At 29.5% G+C, this 19903-nt stretch overlaps 8 protein-coding genes and 1 pseudogene across 9 annotated transcripts, besides 2 other annotated features; 3 read left to right on the top strand and 6 right to left on the bottom strand.

Moving 5' to 3' along the window:
* Nucleotides 1-187: 187 nt before the first annotated feature.
* Nucleotides 188-1070, top strand: TVAGG3_0534530 (eukaryotic translation initiation factor 2 complex assembly; the record flags this gene model as incomplete). Its single annotated transcript, XM_001304413.1, has 1 exon — nucleotides 202-1065. One exon carries the CDS (start codon nucleotides 202-204, stop codon nucleotides 1063-1065), a length of 864 nt encoding a protein of 287 aa, XP_001304414.1.
* A 98-nt stretch (nucleotides 1071-1168) lies between these two features.
* On the bottom strand, nucleotides 1169-2272 carry TVAGG3_0534520 (uncharacterized protein; the record flags this gene model as incomplete). Its single annotated transcript, XM_001304412.1, has 1 exon — nucleotides 1169-2272. One exon carries the CDS (start codon nucleotides 2270-2272, stop codon nucleotides 1169-1171), a length of 1104 nt encoding a protein of 367 aa, XP_001304413.1.
* Nucleotides 2273-2532: 260 nt separating this feature from the next.
* TVAGG3_0534510 (uncharacterized protein) lies at nucleotides 2533-3912 on the bottom strand (the record flags this gene model as incomplete). The annotated part of the gene is made up of 1 exon (XM_001304411.1): nucleotides 2533-3912. The coding sequence occupies one exon, from the start codon at nucleotides 3910-3912 to the stop codon at nucleotides 2533-2535; it is 1380 nt and encodes a 459-aa protein (XP_001304412.1).
* A 403-nt stretch (nucleotides 3913-4315) lies between these two features.
* On the bottom strand, nucleotides 4316-6724 carry TVAGG3_0534490 (cellular macromolecule catabolic process; the record flags this gene model as incomplete). Its single annotated transcript, XM_001304409.2, has 1 exon — nucleotides 5328-6596. The coding sequence occupies one exon, from the start codon at nucleotides 6594-6596 to the stop codon at nucleotides 5328-5330; it is 1269 nt and encodes a 422-aa protein (XP_001304410.1).
* TVAGG3_0534500 (translational elongation) lies at nucleotides 4588-4905 on the bottom strand (the record flags this gene model as incomplete). Its single annotated transcript, XM_001304410.2, has 1 exon — nucleotides 4588-4905. One exon carries the CDS (start codon nucleotides 4903-4905, stop codon nucleotides 4588-4590), a length of 318 nt encoding a protein of 105 aa, XP_001304411.1.
* Nucleotides 6725-6955: 231 nt separating the features above from the next.
* TVAGG3_0534480 (protein ubiquitination) lies at nucleotides 6956-8101 on the top strand (the record flags this gene model as incomplete). Its single annotated transcript, XM_001304408.2, has 1 exon — nucleotides 7241-8065. The coding sequence occupies one exon, from the start codon at nucleotides 7241-7243 to the stop codon at nucleotides 8063-8065; it is 825 nt and encodes a 274-aa protein (XP_001304409.2).
* Nucleotides 8102-11032: 2931 nt separating this feature from the next.
* Nucleotides 11033-11545: a mobile genetic element.
* Nucleotides 11546-15865: 4320 nt separating this feature from the next.
* On the top strand, nucleotides 15866-16943 carry TVAGG3_0534460 (uncharacterized protein; the record flags this gene model as incomplete). The annotated part of the gene is made up of 1 exon (XM_051237729.1): nucleotides 15866-16943. A coding segment is annotated over one exon (1078 nt), but the record flags the coding sequence as incomplete, so codon positions are not given.
* Nucleotides 16944-17123: 180 nt separating this feature from the next.
* Nucleotides 17124-18425: a mobile genetic element.
* TVAGG3_0534450 lies at nucleotides 17204-18329 on the bottom strand (annotated as a pseudogene). The gene has a single exon. A coding segment is annotated over exon 1 (1126 nt).
* A 742-nt stretch (nucleotides 18426-19167) lies between the features above and the next one.
* TVAGG3_0534430 (uncharacterized protein) lies at nucleotides 19168-19899 on the bottom strand (the record flags this gene model as incomplete). The annotated part of the gene is made up of 1 exon (XM_051237728.1): nucleotides 19168-19899. The coding sequence occupies one exon, from the start codon at nucleotides 19897-19899 to the stop codon at nucleotides 19168-19170; it is 732 nt and encodes a 243-aa protein (XP_051095552.1).
* Between the last annotated feature and the right edge of the window lie 4 nt (nucleotides 19900-19903).

Below are 19903 nucleotides of genomic sequence, written 5' to 3'. Positions count from 1 at the left end.
ATTTTTGACACCACTTTTTTGGATTTTTTTTAGAGATTCATCACAAATAATTTGTGATTTTTTGATTCTTCAGTGACAACCATAGTATCTAATGTATATCTCATAGAGATGAGCATTACAATTGTAATTTACCATCACATTTTATCGTAAACATTTCAAATATTGAATAATCACAAATTCAAAGAGACAAATTTTTATTGTATGGAAGAGATAATCCAGAAGTGTTCCTTTGATAAATGGTATCCAATACTCAGAGATGATACTATAAGATCAAAAATAATTGAACTTCCTGATGATTTTAAAGAATTTTTATTATTCCATGAATTCATAATTGAAGATGGAAAGTTCAAGGATTTGGAAAAGCGTGTTAATGATGCTATTGATGAACTTGGTGGCGTTGCTTTCCCCAAATTAAACTTTACTGCTCCGACCGATTCTAATTGGATAGGTTTTGGCAAATCAATTGAAGTCAGATCGTTCAAGGATCTCGTTTACGTCTTTAAAGCATCAACAAGAATGCTTATTGATATTACATGCCCATTCAATGTCCAAAATGTTGAAATCAAGCCAATAATTGTTCTTAAGAAATGGTTCAATTACAAAGTCAATAGAGAATTTAGGATCTTCATGCGCGATTCTGAACATTTCTTTGTATCATCACGTAATATTAGCGTTCCTTACTATCTTACTCAGGAAGAAGTCAGAGAAGGTGCCCAAACAATGGTAAATCTCATTTCCCAGAAGATACATCCATATAGAATTATTATTGATTTTTATATCAGCCCCAAGATGAGGCCACATGTCATTGACATTGCTCCATGGACTGATGTTACATCTCCTCTCCTCTACAGCTGGTCAGAACTCGAACTTTTGGCCCAAACAGAAGTTAGACTCACAACAGATTTAAATGTTCAGCCTCCTGAAGATGCCGCTGTTCCAAGTGATATGGCAGATGGAAGAAAATTGGAAGAAATAATGGCTTCTTTGAAAGAATTCAAAGATGAATTTAATGACAACGTTCATGATAAATTTCCTGATGACCTTAAGATCGATGATGGAGAATAAGTCCCATTTCCTTTATATCTTATATTTTTGTTTAAATAATTTTTCAATAAAATTTTATAATTTTACATGATAATTAATATTTACAAACAATTTATAAACAAACTTATTTGTTCTTTCTTGTACTGCGGCTATTAAATTTCATATTGAAAATTAAAAGAATAAAACTACTGATAACTATGATTCCTAGAAATACTAGAAACATAGCATCGTTTCTAATACCTTTGTAAGGAGATCGCGGTAAGATTTTTTTAGATTTCTCGCATACCATCAAATCGATATAAAATTCGGAGTCATTAAGTTGCGATATATTTTTTATATGAATAAAGCACTTTTTGTCCACATTGATCCCAACAACAAAAGGATCAATCGAATTATATTTTCCTGTTATTTCTGCAATCCATCGTTCTGAAGAAAGAGAAGCAAATCCAATCTTTCCAGGAAAATCGCATGGGACTAATTCTACTATTTGGTCAATCATTTTGTTTTTATCTCTAAATCTGTTTTCGTATCCTGCATATATTATATAATTTCCTCCACTATTAAATTCTTCATACGTGTATTGATGATATACACTAAATGAATTAAATCTGACAAATTCATCAATATAAATTGACTGTAGAGAAGCAGAAGTTTGGCATTTAGTTGAAAAATGCGCAGTGATGCTTTTTCCATCATAATATGACGTACTCAATAAAAATAAAACGTCAAAGGGTTTATATTTAATTGCAGCACGTTTAACAGCCTCAAAAGTTCGATCAGATTGATCATTAGCACTAAGTGAAAATAAAGTGCCTCCACTTAGGAGTTTTTCACGAATTTCTGAAGAATAAAACGAAGAAGTTTTGATATTAGGTGTAAGTTCGTATTTTAAAAAGTTCGATACACCAGAGATATCAGTTTCGTCAGTGCATTTCCAATATTTGCGCGAAAATGTTCTTAAAAGGCAAATTGTTGGATAATGACCGATGCCATGGGTTAAACAGAACCGCGAGTAGGAGCAATCGACAACTGTATAAATAACATTTATAAATGGATCTAAGATTTCCGAAAGTATTGAAAATGTATGATTTATTTTTTGAGAGACTGAACCTTTTGGCAAAACAAATGCAGCAAGAATTGGAGTGTCTAAAGAATCAGATAGTTTTCTAGAAATTTCTGTATGATCATAAGTCCATAATAAAGATATTAATACAATGACATGATGCATTCAACAATTTAAACATGAAAATTCATCGAACACTTATATTTAGTAGAAATAAGTAATATAAGCCTATGATTTCTATCTAGAATAAAAGTCTCAATCTCAATTTTTGATGTACCGACCATGATTTGAATACATTCCTTGGACAGATTTTAATTCCTTGGACCTTTTTGTATACGGTAATGAATGATAAAGTATGATAAAGCAATAAAAAGTACGAATAAAACATTTTAACAAAACAATAAAAAACACAAACACAAATAAAGCTAGTGTGGATTTTTCATAGATTGAGAAGATCTTGAAGATAATATTCCCGTAACTGGCCTTTTCTGCTGTATTCCTGGTAACATCACTCTAGGGTCTTCACTCTTCCGAGACATAACACTTCGCGAGGTGACATTTCCATTGTTTGAATCTCCAAAAATGATCTTGAAACTTGTTTGTCCTTTTGGCTTAACTTCCGTATAAGCAGGAGATGAAGGAATATTCATTTTAGCTTCAACAAGAGATAATTCTAATTTCTGAATACCTTCTGAAGCCTTTTGATCAACTTTATTAATATTGAAATTCATTCTATCAACAGTAGCTTCAAATTCATCTTTATTAATTGTTGTATCTCTAATATTCCTTATATCTTCTTGGACAACTTTGAGATCATCTTTATTTATTGCAGAGAATTGCATCTGAGATAATTGTTGTTTAACACCTTCAAGTTCTTCATATTTAACAAAGTTTGCCATTTCATTTTCTTCTTGCTCTCTCTTTCTTTCTAACTCCTCTATTGTTGATTCGCCTACAGCTTTCTTCAAAATTTCTACTTCTTCGTAGAATAGTTTGAAAATCATTTGAGCTGTAGGTACAACTTGCATGAGATAGTTAAAGTAATCTGTAAATGATCTAACCTTAGTTAATTTAGGTAATTTTGGATGAGAAGAAAATGGAACTTTTTTAACAGACTCATAAGTTGGAAGTTGCGCTTTAGTGAGATCAGATATTCTATAGAATGTTGTTTCGAGTTTTCCAATTCTTGTAAGTCCATCATTAATTTTTGTCTCTAATTCATCAATGCGATTATTTATTGGTAATATATGGGATTCAAAGATCTTTTCAAGAGTTATTCTACAACGTCCATTGTCTGGAAACGCTTCATTAATGAAGCCAGCAATCCAAGTAAAAATTTTGTCCAGTTTCTTCTCTATTACTGCATTTTGCTCGTTAATTACTGTTACTGAACGCTTCATTTCATTAAATTCGAATGTTGGCCTTGTCATATCAAATACCTTTTTATCCATCAATGTATTTTGCGCACGAATGACTTGATTTATTGATAATGTAGTTTCTTCCATCTGAGATTTAACATCTTTTTTACCACCTTCAATCATTTTTCCTAATTCAGTTTTTGCTGAATCAATCGTTTGAGTCATGTAATTTTCGTATGTTTTATTTGTATCTTGAAGTTCTTTTACAGCTTGTGATAACTTTCTGAAGTCTTCAACTGATGGTCTTGAGTTTAATTCATCTGTTAAATACGAAACGCGATACTTTAATGAATCAATTTCATCTTTCATGTGCTTGAAAAGGTCTTGTATGATATCATCTTGAACATTAATTGAAAATAATGAGGATCCTGACTGTGATTGTTTCATTTATTATTCGAAAAATATGTACGTTATTTTTTAATGAGCACAAAATTTTGAATGAATTTAACGAAATTTATGCTTATGTGAACTAGAAAGAGTTATTTCAGCGATCTCATTTGCTAGAAAACATTACAAACACGACAATCAATATATTCGATCATCTATTATACTTTGGAATTGTTCATTATTAAAATATATTTCGAAGTATTAAGAAGAATTTAACTATGTAAATCCAAATTTAGCGTATACACATGGTAAAATAAGCACACATTGCAATTACATGCTACGGAATTTAAAATATAATTTTGCCCTGCTTATATTTTAGATGATATGCTTCTTACTCTATAACAACACGAGTATTTTGAATCGGTTGCCATAGCTTATTACATTTTATTACTTATTTTACACTTTAAAAATTTGATTTCAAAATACATTCATTTATAATTCAAGAATCTAACATAAAATAGAGCTAAATACTGGAATTTTTGAGTTCCAAATGAGAAATATAAATGATATCAAATAATATTTAAAAAACATTCTAATAATGAGTTTTCATTGACTGCGTAATCTATTTCTAGCTGCCTTGTTGAATTTTTTAGCTTTTTAGTAATATATTTGACGAAATGTTTTATTATCATACTGAAATGTATGTTTATTGCAAAATATGGTATTGTATAGTTTTTAAAAGTCGAACATATCGTCAAGACCAATTGGCATTGGAGCTTCTTCCTCCTTAGCTTCCTCCTTTGGAACTTCAGCAGCGGCAGCTGGAGCAGCAGCACTAGCAGCTGGGGCAGCACCAGCAACCTTACCCATCTCGTTCTTGCCTGTTTCAACGAGTTCTTCGACTGCCTTTTCGTTCATCTTTGTGACAACTTGTTCAAGTTGAGCGGCATCAATATCAACGCCAGCAGCTTCAAGAATCTTCTTGACTTGGTCAGCTGTTGGCTTCTGGTTTCCTGCAGCAACAGAAAGAAGATATGCGGAAATATATCTCATCTAGAAAGGCTTGACCAAAACCGTTCCATGCTAAAAAAATAATCGTTTTGAGGAAATAAAATTATCTATTATCATACCATATTTCTATTATCATATTAAATTTTCAATTCAATTTCTTGTCAAATCCTTAATCACTTACATATTCTTCAAATCCAACGAGATGAAAGGGGATAAGCTGTTTCCGAATCACAAAAAATGAGGTAATAATAAGAGAAGATTTTATCAAACAATATATTCACATGATATGTTGGAAATTGAATTTCAAAATTCCAATTTTTAGACAAAATTATCATAAGCCAGAATAAAGCTAAAACAGACTTTAAATTCTAGATATAGAACCATTTGACCTGCACAAGTATTAATCAATATCCTTTTTAAAGCAACTCATTGAAAATTTGAAAAATTGTCAATTTTTTTTATTTTCATTTGAGAATTGCTCTGTCATCCTCACTTACGATGGTACCGCCCCATTCGATAACGGTGAAACCATCACGTGCAAAGACAGGGAGTGTTGGAGCAGGAATATCAATAGGTGATGAAAGAGGAGTAGCGCAGAAGAAAAGACGGTTGATGTTTTTCGGAGCAGGTGAAATAGAGAGAGGGAACTGTTCGGAGTAGTCAGAGAAGTGGAATGTTATCTTGATATATTTCATGTCAACGAGTTTAGGACACCAGAATGTAACGAAGTCGAAGATTTCATGATCAGAAAGATTAATTTGACGAAGTTTTTCTTCAAAGAAAGAAACAACATTACGACCTTCAATAACAAATCCTTCATCACTATCAAATGTTGGATAGAAAAGAGTTTCCCAGAAGAGAGATGGATAATGACGATCTTTATGTACAATGTCTCCATTTGGAAATGCACGAACTTCCCATGTATGATCATGATCAAATGATGGATAAACAAATGGAAATTCAACATCTTTTGTATCAATACTTACTTTGACATCTGTTTCTTCTTCAGGATACAAATAAATAACTGGTTTTCCTCCGCGCAATCTTAAAACTAAATGTAATGTTGAATCTTGTTGAATACTGTAATCTTCAAGTGCATTTCCATCTTCAAGTTGCTTTCCTGCAAATATTAAGCGCTGCTGATCTGGTGGAATTCCTTCTACGCCATGAATAAGTCTCTTTACACCTAAAATATCAATGCATAATCTCACCTTGAGAGTAATATGCCTTCCAGTCAATGTTTTGATGAAGATATGGCAAATCTTTGAATTTGTAGGGTTTATAAGGTATTCGATTAAATCAAGCCATGATCCGGGTTTGACACCTTTTTTTGTTAAATTTTTTTCGTCACGAAGAATATGTCCCGCAAAATATATATCTTTTTGACTGAGATCAATACCTAATTCTTTGGAGATCATGCGTTTAAGATCAAGAGCGGTAGTTTCTGGTTTAATAATGAAATTATGATACTTTTCTTCGGTAATCCTGAATCTGATTTTGTATTCAAGATCTTTTGAGGTTTCCATATAATATGAAAACAGGTTTTGAATTGTATTAATACCAAGAATTGTAGAAATTGTATCGGAAACTATACGCGCTTCAGTTCGATTTTTGAATTCTGTTGTGCGAGCATGATTAAGTATATATAACATATCATCTCTGCCGAAACGATTCGATAAATTGAGAAGAAAAGCAGAATACTGTGACGGATTTAGCTTTACTTTGTCGAGCATCTTAAAGACGTCCTTCAGCGATAAGTACGATATGAGCTCTTTATCATTGATGTATTCATCAATATTTGTCTGCCCAAAAGATTCCGGATTTTTGTAATGGAAATAGTAGCAACAATCATACGAATTCATCACAGATACTTTTAATTTGTAAAGTTATCAAATTTGTAAAAGTTAATCGTCATTATTTTATTATTTTACATCATATGTGAAATATACGTTGCAATATCTTTTAAAATCTAACCAAAAACCTTCAGAGTCAAAAACTTTGAAAGTTTACGAATGTATACTTTCTGACAAACAAAGTCTCAGAAAGTACTCAAACAGCGGTTTTTCATTTTCGCACTTTTTTTGACCCTATTATTAACTCAAGATATATGTCATGATTCTCTTTGTTAATATACTCTCAATTTTTCGAATTTAACAATACAATCATCTATAAATCATTCTAATCTGTTTTTATTACGCTGATTGCATTTGTAAATTGTTTACATTTGTAGTTTAATGAGGTGTTATACACAGAACAAATTTTAATAAGCTTTCATGTGGAATCATTGCTCGAAAACATCAATAATTCAAAATTCTTTCTCTCTAACTCATATTTTTAAGACAAAAAGTGTCACATACAAAATTTTTTTTAAAAAAGCATGACAAGTTCACAGCAGCCAAAAAAAGAAAATTGGTGCAATTACAGTGACCTTAAGTCAATTAAGGTATTCGAATACCCAGATCAAGCATCAAAAATTATTTGGGCCATCAATTCCAATAATATTATACAATTATCTTCGCAAATTATCGAATTAATAACAACCAACAAAATAACTATCCAAATGGCGCTTCGTTTGATTGATGTTTTTTCACAAATTCGTGATAAAGAAATTAAATTATTTTCAGAACTTTACCAAAAGATATCAAACGCATTTTCATACATCAATAAACCAGATAATGAGAAATTGGCGACACTTCTACATTATCAAGGCTTCAAATTTGAAAACTTCAAACCTAAAATAAAAGAAGAAGAAATTCTGAATTTATATTCAACAGATTCTCCTTTATACTATATTGCATGGGATAAAGTTGATGATCTTAAATGTAAATTCCCAAATCTTGATATTAATGAGCGAATAGATTCTAAATTCAACTCAGAATTATGTTTCAATTACTTGAAAAATTTAGGAGCTCAATACACTGATTACTCTGAAAAATATGCTGTTCAAGGCGGAAATCAAAACATTTTTATGCAAATGATAGAAGAAGGTAAATCATTTGATAACATGATTAATAAAGCATTGAATTATCGACACTATGAAATTGTTGAGTACCTTCAATCAAATTTTGGACAAACTCCCGATTCAATAGCAGAAAATATGCATTTCGGAAATTATGATGTTGCATCTTATTTACTTTCTAATGGAGAAGATATCAACAAAATTTATGATATATTTCTTTTCATATTTATCATTGTTTTATGAAATTATTTTTCTTTTCATATTTATCATTGTTATATTACATTTTCTTTCTTTTCATATTTATCATTGTTTTATCAAATTCTTTCGATATTAATGAATGCCCCCTTAGTATTGCAATCAAATCGAATTCAATAGAAATTGTTCAATTCCTAGTTGAACATGGTGCAGATGTTAACATGAAACTTATTCTCTTTCTTTTCATATTTATCATTGTTTTATGACATTATCTTTCTTTTCATATTTATCATTGTTTTATGACATTATCTTTCTTTTCATATTTATCATTGTTTTATCAAATTCTTTCGATATTAATGAATGCCCCCTTAGTATTGCAATCAAATCGAATTCAATAGAAATTGTTCAATTCCTAGTTGAACATGGTGCAGATGTTAACATGAAACTTATTCTCTCTCTTTTCATATTTATCATTGTTTGATAGAATTCTCTTTCTCTTCATATTTTTCATTGTTATATTACATTATCTTTCTTTTCATATTTATTATTGTTATATTACATTTTCTTTCTTTTCATATTTATCATTGTTTTATCAAATTCTTTCGATATTAATGAATGCCCCCTTAGTATTGCAATCAAATCAAATTCAATAGAAATTGTTCAATTCCTAGTTGAACATGGTGCAGATGTTAACATGAAACTTATTCTCTTTCTTTTCATATTTATCATTATTTTATAGAATTCTCTTTCTCTTCATATTTATTATTGTTATATTACATTATCTTTCTTTTCATATTTATCATTGTTTGATAGAATTCTCTTTCTTTTCATATTTTTCATTGTTATATTACATTATCTTTCTTTTCATATTTATTATTGTTATATTACATTTTCTTTCTTTTCATATTTATCATTGTTTTATCAAATTCTTTCGATATTAATGAATGCCCCCTTAGTATTGCAATCAAATCGAATTCAATAGAAATTGTTCAATTCCTAGTTGAACATGGTGCAGATGTTAACATGAAACTTATTCTCTCTCTTTTCATATTTATCATTGTTTGATAGAATTCTCTTTCTCTTCATATTTTTCATTGTTTTATGACATTATCTTTCTTTTCATATTTATCATTGTTTGATAGAATTCTCTTTCTTTTCATATTTATTATTGTTATATTACATTATCTTTCTTTTCATATTTATTATTGTTATATTACATTATCTTTCTTTTCATATTTATCATTGTTTGATAGAATTCTCTTTCTTTTCATATTTATTATTGTTATATTACATTATCTTTCTTTTCATATTTATTATTGTTATATTACATTTTCTTTCTTTTCATATTTATCATTGTTTTATCAAATTCTTTCGATATTAATGAATGCCCCCTTAGTATTGCAATCAAATCGAATTCAATAGAAATTGTTCAATTCCTAGTTGAACATGGTGCAGATGTTAACATGAAACTTATTCTCTTTCTTTTCATATTTATCATTGTTTGATAGAATTCTCTTTCTCTTCATATTTTTCATTGTTTTATGACATTATCTTTCTTTTCATATTTATCATTGTTTTATAACATTATCTTTATTTTCATATTTATCATTATTTTATTACATTATCTTTCTTTTCATATTTATCATTGTTTTATTACATTATCCTTTTTTAAATATTTATCATTGTTTTATGGTATTCTCTTTCTTTTCATATTTATCATCGTATTATAACATTATCTTTCTCTTCATATTTATCATTATTTTATGAAATCCTTTCGATATTAATGAATGCCCTCTTGGTATTGCTACCAAAATTAAAGCAACAAGTATTATCACTTTCTTAGTTGAACATGGTGCTACAAATATCTAATAATTCTTTTTCCGATATAATTATTTTATATTGAAAAAGAAATAGTAAACTAAATGCCACTTTTTTTATTCAAACTCATTCCTTTATTAGTATCATGAGATACAAAATCCGTACAAATACTTCAAATGTGAAACTAAGTCTTCAATCAGTATTTGATTGAAAAAGAAAGTCTTCAAAGACTACTTGAGAGAGTCTTTGAAGACTTTGTTCCAAAACTCTTATATATATAAACTATTTGTTTTCCATTTTTTGATTATTTATGAATTACCTGAATGCTTTTTAAGACTGAATCCGATAGTGTAATCTTTTTTGAACTACATTTCTCAATTGTAATCTCTTATTTCATAGATATAAACCATTTAATAGAAAAGTAGTATATGAGTACGGGTTGTGTGACTTTTTTTGTAAACGTAAGAATTCATACAATATTGAACGATTTTGTATCATTTTTTTTACATATGAAGTAAAAAATGTATGATTCTTACGGTTTTTATTCTTACGTTTTTGAATAAATCAAGATTTAAAAAAATGTTCAAAATTGTAAGACATTTACACTCAGCCCATAAATGATGTAATAAACACATTAAAAAAATTAACATTAATTTTAAAATAAACTTCTTACGAAAAATTAAAACTTAGTTATGTTTATTATTTTATTTTTTATTTTGTAAGAAATGAACGGAACAAGATTCGTGACTGTGAATCAATTAATGGATAAACTTTCACCAATTCTCACCCAGGTTAAACAAGTAGACGTTTATTTTGATGATTACATAGAAAGTTTATTTTATAAAGGTAAGTTTAATATTAAACCTATTGCTTTTGCATTTGATGGTAAATTAATCGAAAATTCAAAAATTTGGGAATTAATTCCGGATATTGAATTTATAACAAATATTAATGATAAATGGTTTAAACAACAAAATCACCTCACTAAAGTTCTTTGTAGATTAATGATTAAAACTGAGGAAAAAGAATTTAACAGGTTTAAATATCATCCATGTAAAATTTTAGAACTTGGTAACGAAAAACTTCAGAAAAAATTAAACGCAAGACTATCAAAAGATAGAGTTGAAAGAGTAATTAAACTCGCTAAAGATAATGATGATGAAGAAGAATTTGATGAGTTCAACATTGAACTTTAAGAAACTAATGATTATTTGAATTTATGAAATCAATTATTTGATTCATGTCTTACATTTTTGAATATTTTATTTTTTATTTTGTATGAAATGAGTGTCAAAACTAACAACGTTAAAAAATTGGGATTCACAAATGAGGAAATAAAGGATATATTAGAGGAGGCGGGTTATGAGGTTGATAAATATTATTTAAGAAATTGTCAAAAATTTACGGAGTTTTTAAATGAGTTTGATTATGATGGAAAAATGAATAAAGATGATGTTATAAATTTCTTATATCCCACTTCTAAAAAAGAAAAACCTAAAGAACCTGATGTTTTCCCTGAATATTATGAAGAACGGATTAAAGATGATGAATATGATGAAATTGAAAGACTGGAAAAAATAAGAGATGAAATAGATGAAAAAATTAAGGAATTAAGAGAAGTTGAAAAATATAATGAAAATGAAGTAGAGGGTTTAATGAATATCCCAGCTTCAGAATCAGAAGTTCAGAAATCTCATGAAGAAAGATATAAAAATTATGTCTCAGAATCAACACAAAATTTATTAGATGGTGAAATAGATGAAACACTTTCAGAAGAAGGAACTAAATTTATTCGTAAACATAAGTTACAATTTATTGATAATGAAGAATACCCCTGTATCCTACTTTCACCACCTTTAGATTCCAAAAAATTCAAAAAAGCTCTTAAAAACGTGACATATGCAACTAATACGATTAAGAAAGAAGATCATGATATTTACATAAATTATTATTTAAATAAATGCACGGGTGTTGATAAAGTTTTTGATTTATTAGATAAAATATCAAAAGAAACCATTGGAACCTATAAAATTTTGTGTGATTGTGGTTTCATTATTGAAGATACCAATAATGTTTCATATGAAAGAACAGCACCGAAGGAAGATGAAGTTGAAAGGTCTATACCATTCGTTATTAAGAACATAAAAGATATGAAAACTTATAAACATTATATTTATTCATTTATTTCAGAAAAAATGGAAGCAACCCATAAAACATCTTCTCATCATTTTATAGCTATTCATACATTCCTTTTCAAAGTTGTGAAATTAAATAAGACAGGAATTAAATTTAATGTATCAGGGTATACATTCTTGAGTAAATTAAAATGTATTCGTCACGTCGCAGATGATAAAAATTTATGTGTTCTTAATTCATTTTATGGGCTTTAAAAAATAAACTTTATTTTTATTTATTTTTTAATTTTTTTTTCTTACATAAATGAACAAAAACGGAACAGCTAAAATGAATGATAATCAAATTAGAGCAGAAGGTAGAAGGTTATTTAAACGCTTCTATAACATTCCTGATGGTGTTAATCCTAAAACTCGTAGAAGCTATTTAAATGAAGCAATAGATGCATATGAAGGGTTTGACATTTCATCAGAAAGTGAGAGATTAGCGAGAATGTTAAATGTTAATATTGATTTCTATTATTGTGATCCTCAACCAGAAGACGTGGACATAAATAAGGTAGACTTTCCATTAGTGGAATCAATAATGATAGATCCAGAATTTGAAACAGTAAATATTTTATTAACACAGAGTCCATGTGGAAAACTTCACGCTGACAGAATAACAGACGTTGAAGCACTCACCGGCTATAAAGTTTGTCCATATTGTAAAGAAGAAGTTTATTCTATCCGCGATGATCCAGAAAGGAAAAACCAAAGAAGATTTTTAAAGCATTGTGAGAAATGTAAAGAAAATAATGGGAGATTAATTCAAGACGTTCAATTGCAAAAGACCCAGCAACCATATGCACCACATATTACGAAACAAAAGATATATCAGTGGTTATTAGCTCATAATTTGCAGGAATATTATCAACCGACAAGATATTATATTACTTTTGACTTTGAAACATTAGAGACTAAAGAAGAATTACAACTTTCTGAGTGTGCAACTTTGAACGCTTACTTAAAACCATTCATGGTATCATCAACGGTTAAATTAAATGATAAAACATATACGAGGAATTTTTGCTTAACTTCGAGTGATTCTTTTATTTCTGATTGGATTGAGTTTTTATTTTCAACCTGTTCATTAGTTGCTAAATCAAATATTGAACAATACAATGAATTATTGAAGCCGCAAACGGTGGGGACTTTGTCTCATACATTAAATGAAAAACAGAAGGAAGCATTTAAAGAACTTCTAGATGAAGAATTCAATAAAGTGAATATCATAGGTTTTAATTCGGGAAAGTTTGATTTAAATTTAATTCTTCATGATTTAAACACTGCAAAATGGAAAATAAAATCAATGCTGGGTTCATCTTCACAATTTAAGCAAATCATTGTAAAGAAAACAAACGTTCCATATGAATTGAGATTTATTGACATCAGAAATTATATAGCGGGTGGGACATTAGACCAATTCACTCAAGATTTCGGAAACAATAAATCACGTGTTAAATCCTTTTTCCCTTATCAATTCATCACATGGGAGAATTACGAAGAAGAATTATATAAAGTGGAACCATTCACGAAAAATTCATTTTATTCGGTATTAACCCAAGAAACTATATCAGATAGTGATTATCAAATATATCTCAATGATGCTAAAAATTTTAAGAATAGATTAGAATATTTTATTCATTATTGCAATAAAGATGTTGAAATTATGATTGACCCAATCGATAAAATTATTGAAGAAACATTTGTTTATAAAATTGATATGCTTCATAATCTTTCTTTATCATCGAATGCTTCAATGATTCGTTACGCTTTAGCATATAAAGACTTTAATCCTAATGAAAAATATCCTGAGGAAGAGATAGAATCAAGTTTTGAATTAACGAAAAAGTATTGGAAATATAAAATTGAATCATATAAGAAACAAGATGAAAAAGCAGAAAGGGATAGTAAAAATAATGTTTCAATGGATGATTTTCAATACTATCACGATTTAATCCTTTCATCTAAATGCAAAATGTGTGGTAAAGCGTTTACATATGCAAATAAACCAACATTAGATAGAATCGATAATGAAAAACCACATACCAAAGAAAATTGTCGGTTAATGTGTTGTTATTGCAATGTCATAAAATCAAATAAAGATGAAGATGTTCAACGTTTAAGAATCAATTTAAGAAATTATGCATTAAAATATAATTTACCAATGACTTTAGATTCAGTTGAAGCTTATCACATTCTCCGTAATGGAATTACTGGTGGTCTATCAAATGTTCAACATAGAGTAAATCTTAAAGGAATCACGCACATTAATAAACTTTCATATAATCTAGAAACTAAAATTGTATCAAATGAGGACACTACCAACATCATGACTCATTTCGTTGGTGTTGATTTTAATTCATTATATCCTTCATCATTTTCATCTAATCCTTATGATTTCATTCAATATACTGACCATAAAATGTATATGCCGGGAAGATTGAATGGTGTTATCATTTGTGATACAGCAACAAAGAAAGCAAAAGCATTGGGAATTATTAGAAATAAAAATACTTTATTCGTGGCTGAAGTAAAGGGTCACATTGATGAAAAATACATTAATGATTACATAAACTTTTTACCGATAATAAGAAACTTAGATATTATCACAGATGAAAAAACAATTGGCAGTTTTATGTATAATTACATGAAATCAAACAATCTACCAGTTGACCAGAAACAGAGAAAATTAACTCAGTTAGCATCAACACACAACCAATATCAACCATTTTCTTCTTATTATCTTTGGTATCTAATAGACAGATTTCATTTTATCATCGATGACATTCAATCAATTTTAACATTTACTAAAAACACTTGTTTTAATGAATTTGCGAACGAATTTATGAACGAAAGACAAAAGGCTGAATTAGAAGGAAATAAAGGAAAAAGTTTATTTTGCAAGATTTCACTTAATGGATCATATGGTTACGATGCAATGAATACACAAAATTACGCAAAGACTAAAATAATGAATACACAGAAGGCACGCGTTGCATGTATGCCAAATAAGTTTAAAAACATAAGAGAAATAGGTGAGGATACGTATCAAGTGATGCTCAAAGATAGATTTTATAGATGTGAAACATGTTTACAAGAGGCATTCTTCACTTTAGATAATGCTAAATACTGGTATTTGGTTTTCATTTATGATTTTATGTATAAATGCATGAATGTTAATCGTTTTCATTTCATTGAAGGTGATACTGATTCATCTTATTGGGCAATCGCTGGCGACCCAAATCTTCCTAACACTCAAGCATTTCAGGCGATTGTAACCGATGAACAATTTTATGATAAAAACATTTTCAAATTCGCACCATTTGATTTCTTCTGTTTTGATGAGAAATTTAAACCTAAATTAAAGAATAAAGTTGAAGAAAAAGCACATGAGAAGAAGTTATTGGGTTTAGCAATTGAGAAACAAGGTGATAACATGGTTGCTTTATGCCCTAAGTGTTATACATCATTCAACGGTTCAATTGATGGAAGTGATTTTAAAAAGATTGCACAAAAAATGAAAGGTGTTAGTTTACGACAAAATAAACAATTAACACCTAAAAATTATTTGGATATAATAAATGATAAAGTGATATTTGATGGTCAAAATATTAATTTACAACTTAAAAACGGGACAATGACTCGCTTAACAATCGGTAAGACTGCATTAACAGGAGCACACACTAAGGCTGTATGTTGTGAAAATGGATGTTGTATGCCATTTATTTAATACAATTTGAAATTTTATTTTTAATAAAATGCCACAAAAGAGACAAAAGGAACTGTTAATGATGGTTTTGATTCTTGATCAAAGAGGTGAGCACCCTTAAACATTTATTTTATTTTTATATAAATGAATAACGCAGATTTAAAAAATTTAATTGATGATTTAGTATTTAATCAAAATTTTCTTAATTATTATGAATTAAAATCATATCTCCAAAAATATGATGAAAATATAACGGGTGATGATATGGAATATTATTATCCATATTATAAAAATGAAATTTTGAAATATCATGATAAAATAATTTCTAAAATTAAAGACAAAATTAAAAATAATGAATATATAAAGGGAAAAACTAAATCACAACTTAAACAATTGAAAGATTTCAAAAATAAAGTATTAACAGAAGAAGATATTGATGAATTATATAATTTATATAATCCTGAGCCGCAAAAAACAAAGGTGCAAAACGCCCGGGTCATTCAGACCATAAATGATGCACAAGCTTTAATTTATGATTCATTAGTTAAACCACATTCAGCCCGACTTTTAAATGAAGATCAACTTTTGGAATTCATCCTTCAACATAAACTCGAAGTGGGAAAGTATATCAAACCTTTATATACAGCATATTTAAAACAAATGAATAGAATACATCCAGAATTAATGAAAGGAGGAATGAATTCCAAAACTTCATCATCCAAAATCAAAGCAGATAAAATTAAACCACTTGCAACACCAAAACCTCCAACAGTAGTACCTCCTCCTCCTTCAGTTAATCCTTCATCATTCACTTTATTATATCCATTTCAAACATTAAAGAAGCAAAAAGATTTTAAAAAGGATTTCAAGATATTAAATAAACCAATTGACCCAAAAATTCAACCGTTAAAGGAAAAATTTGGTCGCCCTTCATTTGCACCATATCCATATTCATACGAAATCGATCATTTAGAATATTCAAAAGGAAACGTTACTTATTTATTCGCCATTAACATTAACACTAGATATTTATATTGCATTCCGGTGAAAGGGAAAACAGAACAGGAAACAAGAAGAGCTATACAATACTTACTAGATCATGAAAGAGTAGATAATATAAGGGGTGATGGTGATAAAGGATTTCAGGCAGCTATGGCTCATTATTTCCCACAAATTAATTTTTACTTTTCATCCTCTCCATATACGTTTCATAATAAAATAGTTGATGCAGTAATGAGAACTCTTAGAGATGCGTTAGGGGTTAACGGTCAGATATACTGGGATGGAAATCATGACTCCATCATACAGCAGTTAGTATATTATTACAATAATACATGGCATAGAACTATAAACATGAAACCGGTGGAAATGAAAAATGATATTTCAAAAGAATGGGAATATATAGGGTGTCCAAAGGTGTGTTTAGCACAAACCTGAATACTGCGAATAGAAATAAACAAGTTACATATATATAAAGTTTATTTAAATATAATCACCATTGGATTCAATCACGCGTTCGCAGCGATCGATCCAGGCTTGAAAGACACGCTTTAAATCATCATGAGAAAATTGCTCAAATTGCTCTCTTACAAAATTTTCAAGATCATCTGGACTCGCGAATTCGCGTCCTTCAGCTCTCTTTTTTAGCGTGCCGAATAAATAAAAGTCAGAGGGTGCAATATCAGGTGAATAAATTGGGTTTGGAACAACTTTGACATTGTTTTCCACCAAGTAATTCATTACCTTATGACTTTTGTGAACTCTTGAATTATCAAAATGAATTGCAAACTTTTGTTTTTGTTGTTTGGATTTCTCAAACTCATCAGAATTGATAATTTGAGTAAGAACATTGTCAATTAGATACTGAGCATTCATCGTATTAGGTTTTTGAAGAATATCAATTGCGATGATGCCATTCACGCCCCAAAAAACCGACAACATCATCATTGGTGTGTCAATTTTTTTCTTCGGGAATGTTTGCGGATTTTCATCCTTCGGGATCCACATGATTTTGGCTTCTGTTGCATATTGAAACCAAGACTCGTCCCTGTTACTAAAAAGCGAAACTTCTTGGATTGATACGCACCCAATATAGAGAGGAGCTCTTTCGAAGATTGGACTCTAGATTTTTTTTGAACTGAATTAAGGTTGTGCGGAACCCAACGTGTATACGCTAGTTTGTAGTTCAAATAATTGTGCAGATAATAACTGACTGTTGTACGTGGTATCTTTGTCATCTCCTCTATCCTTCTGAGTGATGCTCTTGGGTCTTCATCTAGCGCTTGAAGAATTGCTTTGATTTTTCTTTGATCCGGCGATTTTTTGTCAATTTTTATGATGGGCGCCTTTTTGTTCATGAAGTGATACATCCTAAATGATACGTTACAGTGGAATAGCTAGGAGCATCCATACCGAAACATTTTACCAATGTCTCGTAGATTTTTTTACAGTCTTTGCATTTTTTTGCAAGAGCGAGGATGTTTTCTTTATGATTCATTAAAAAAATGAAAAAAATCCCGCCAAAATTTCCCGCGAAACCGCCTCTTGTCTCAAAATTCATTTTATATCCCGGCATGGCGCCAAAATACAACATACTCATCATATACATATATTCATATTTTTTATTATATATTTATAATCAGCATATATCTCCTTTAATAGTCTCATATAGAGCGCTGTGCTAAACGCACCTTTGGACACCCTATATTAGAAAACAAATGGAAAGGTTAAATGATGTTAAACGTGAACAAATTAATTCGGGGCTCATGAATTTTAAACAAGGGAATAAAGTTTTGATTCATCTCGATTATGGAAAAACTGATAAATCAATGACAAAAAGAAGACGAAGATTTGACACAATAGCTGAATTTGTTAGATATATTAACGGCAATGCATTAGTTGAGGTTAACAATAAATTAATAGAAATTCCGATTTATTTTATTACTCCATTATATTTAAATATTATTTAATTTTTTTTATTTCGTAAGAAATGAGTGACAACGAGCAACAACCAAGAGTCCGGACGATGAATATAAAAAGAAACTAAACAGAATTAAATCAAAAATATGCTATTACAAAAAAAGCCGCAATGTGGTGGGGTTGAAAACGATCAAGAGAGGAAAGAAATAATCGAAAAATTAAAAACTTACCGTTCAATCCTTAAACTGAGTGAAGCAAAAATAAAAGAATTTAATAGAATAAATAAATTGATTGGAAGAGATGAATTTAATAAAGATGAATTTTTAAACTCAATCCAAATTTAATTTTTATTCCTCATCTTCTCGGTTTTCGTGGTTTGTTGTTTTTAATTTGTTCTTGCATCATTTTTATCATTTCCTCCCTTGTTATGATTCGTGGTAAATTTTGAGCTTGTGGGGTATCCATTTATATAAAATTTTGTTATCAGTTATGTTATCATTAATGATTTTAGGTTATTCAATAATTATTTATTTTTGAAGAACTGAAGGTGTCACTACGTCACCATGTGTCACTCGGTTATTTAACTTCTCTGAAAAAATGAGACAACATGACATTTTGACAACATAGTGGGGATTAATGAGGAAGGCACTTATGAAGTATTTTTGAAGAACTGAAGGTGTCACTACGTCACCATGTGTCACTCGGTTATTTAACTTCTCTGAAAAAATGAGACAACATGACATTTTGACAACATAGTGGGGATTAATGAGGAAGGCACTTATGAAGTATTTTTGAAGAACTGAAGGTGTCACTACGTCACCATGTGTCACTCGGTTATTTAACTTCTCTGAAAAAATGAGACAACATGACATTTTGACAACATAGTGGGGATTAATGAGGAAGGCACTTATGAAGTATTTTTGAAGAACTGAAGGTGTCACTACGTCACCATGTGTCACTCGGTTATTTAACTTCTCTGAAAAAATGAGACAACATAACATTTTGACAACATAGTGGGGATTAATGAGGAAGGCACTTATGAAGTATTTTTGAAGAACTGAAGGTGTCACTACGTCACCATGTGTCACTCGGTTATTTAACTTCTCTGAAAAAATGAGACAACATGACATTTTGACAACATAGTGGGGATTAATGAGGAAGGCACTTATGAAGTATTTTTGAAGAACTGAAGGTGTCACTACGTCACCATGTGTCACTCGGTTATTTAACTTCTCTGAAAAAATGAGACAACATAACATTTTG

Source organism: Trichomonas vaginalis, chromosome II, assembly GCF_026262505.1.
Source record: "Trichomonas vaginalis G3 chromosome II, whole genome shotgun sequence".
Taxonomy (NCBI): domain Eukaryota; phylum Parabasalia; order Trichomonadida; family Trichomonadidae; genus Trichomonas; species Trichomonas vaginalis.
This window is presented reverse-complemented; position numbering and strand designations above follow the sequence as displayed.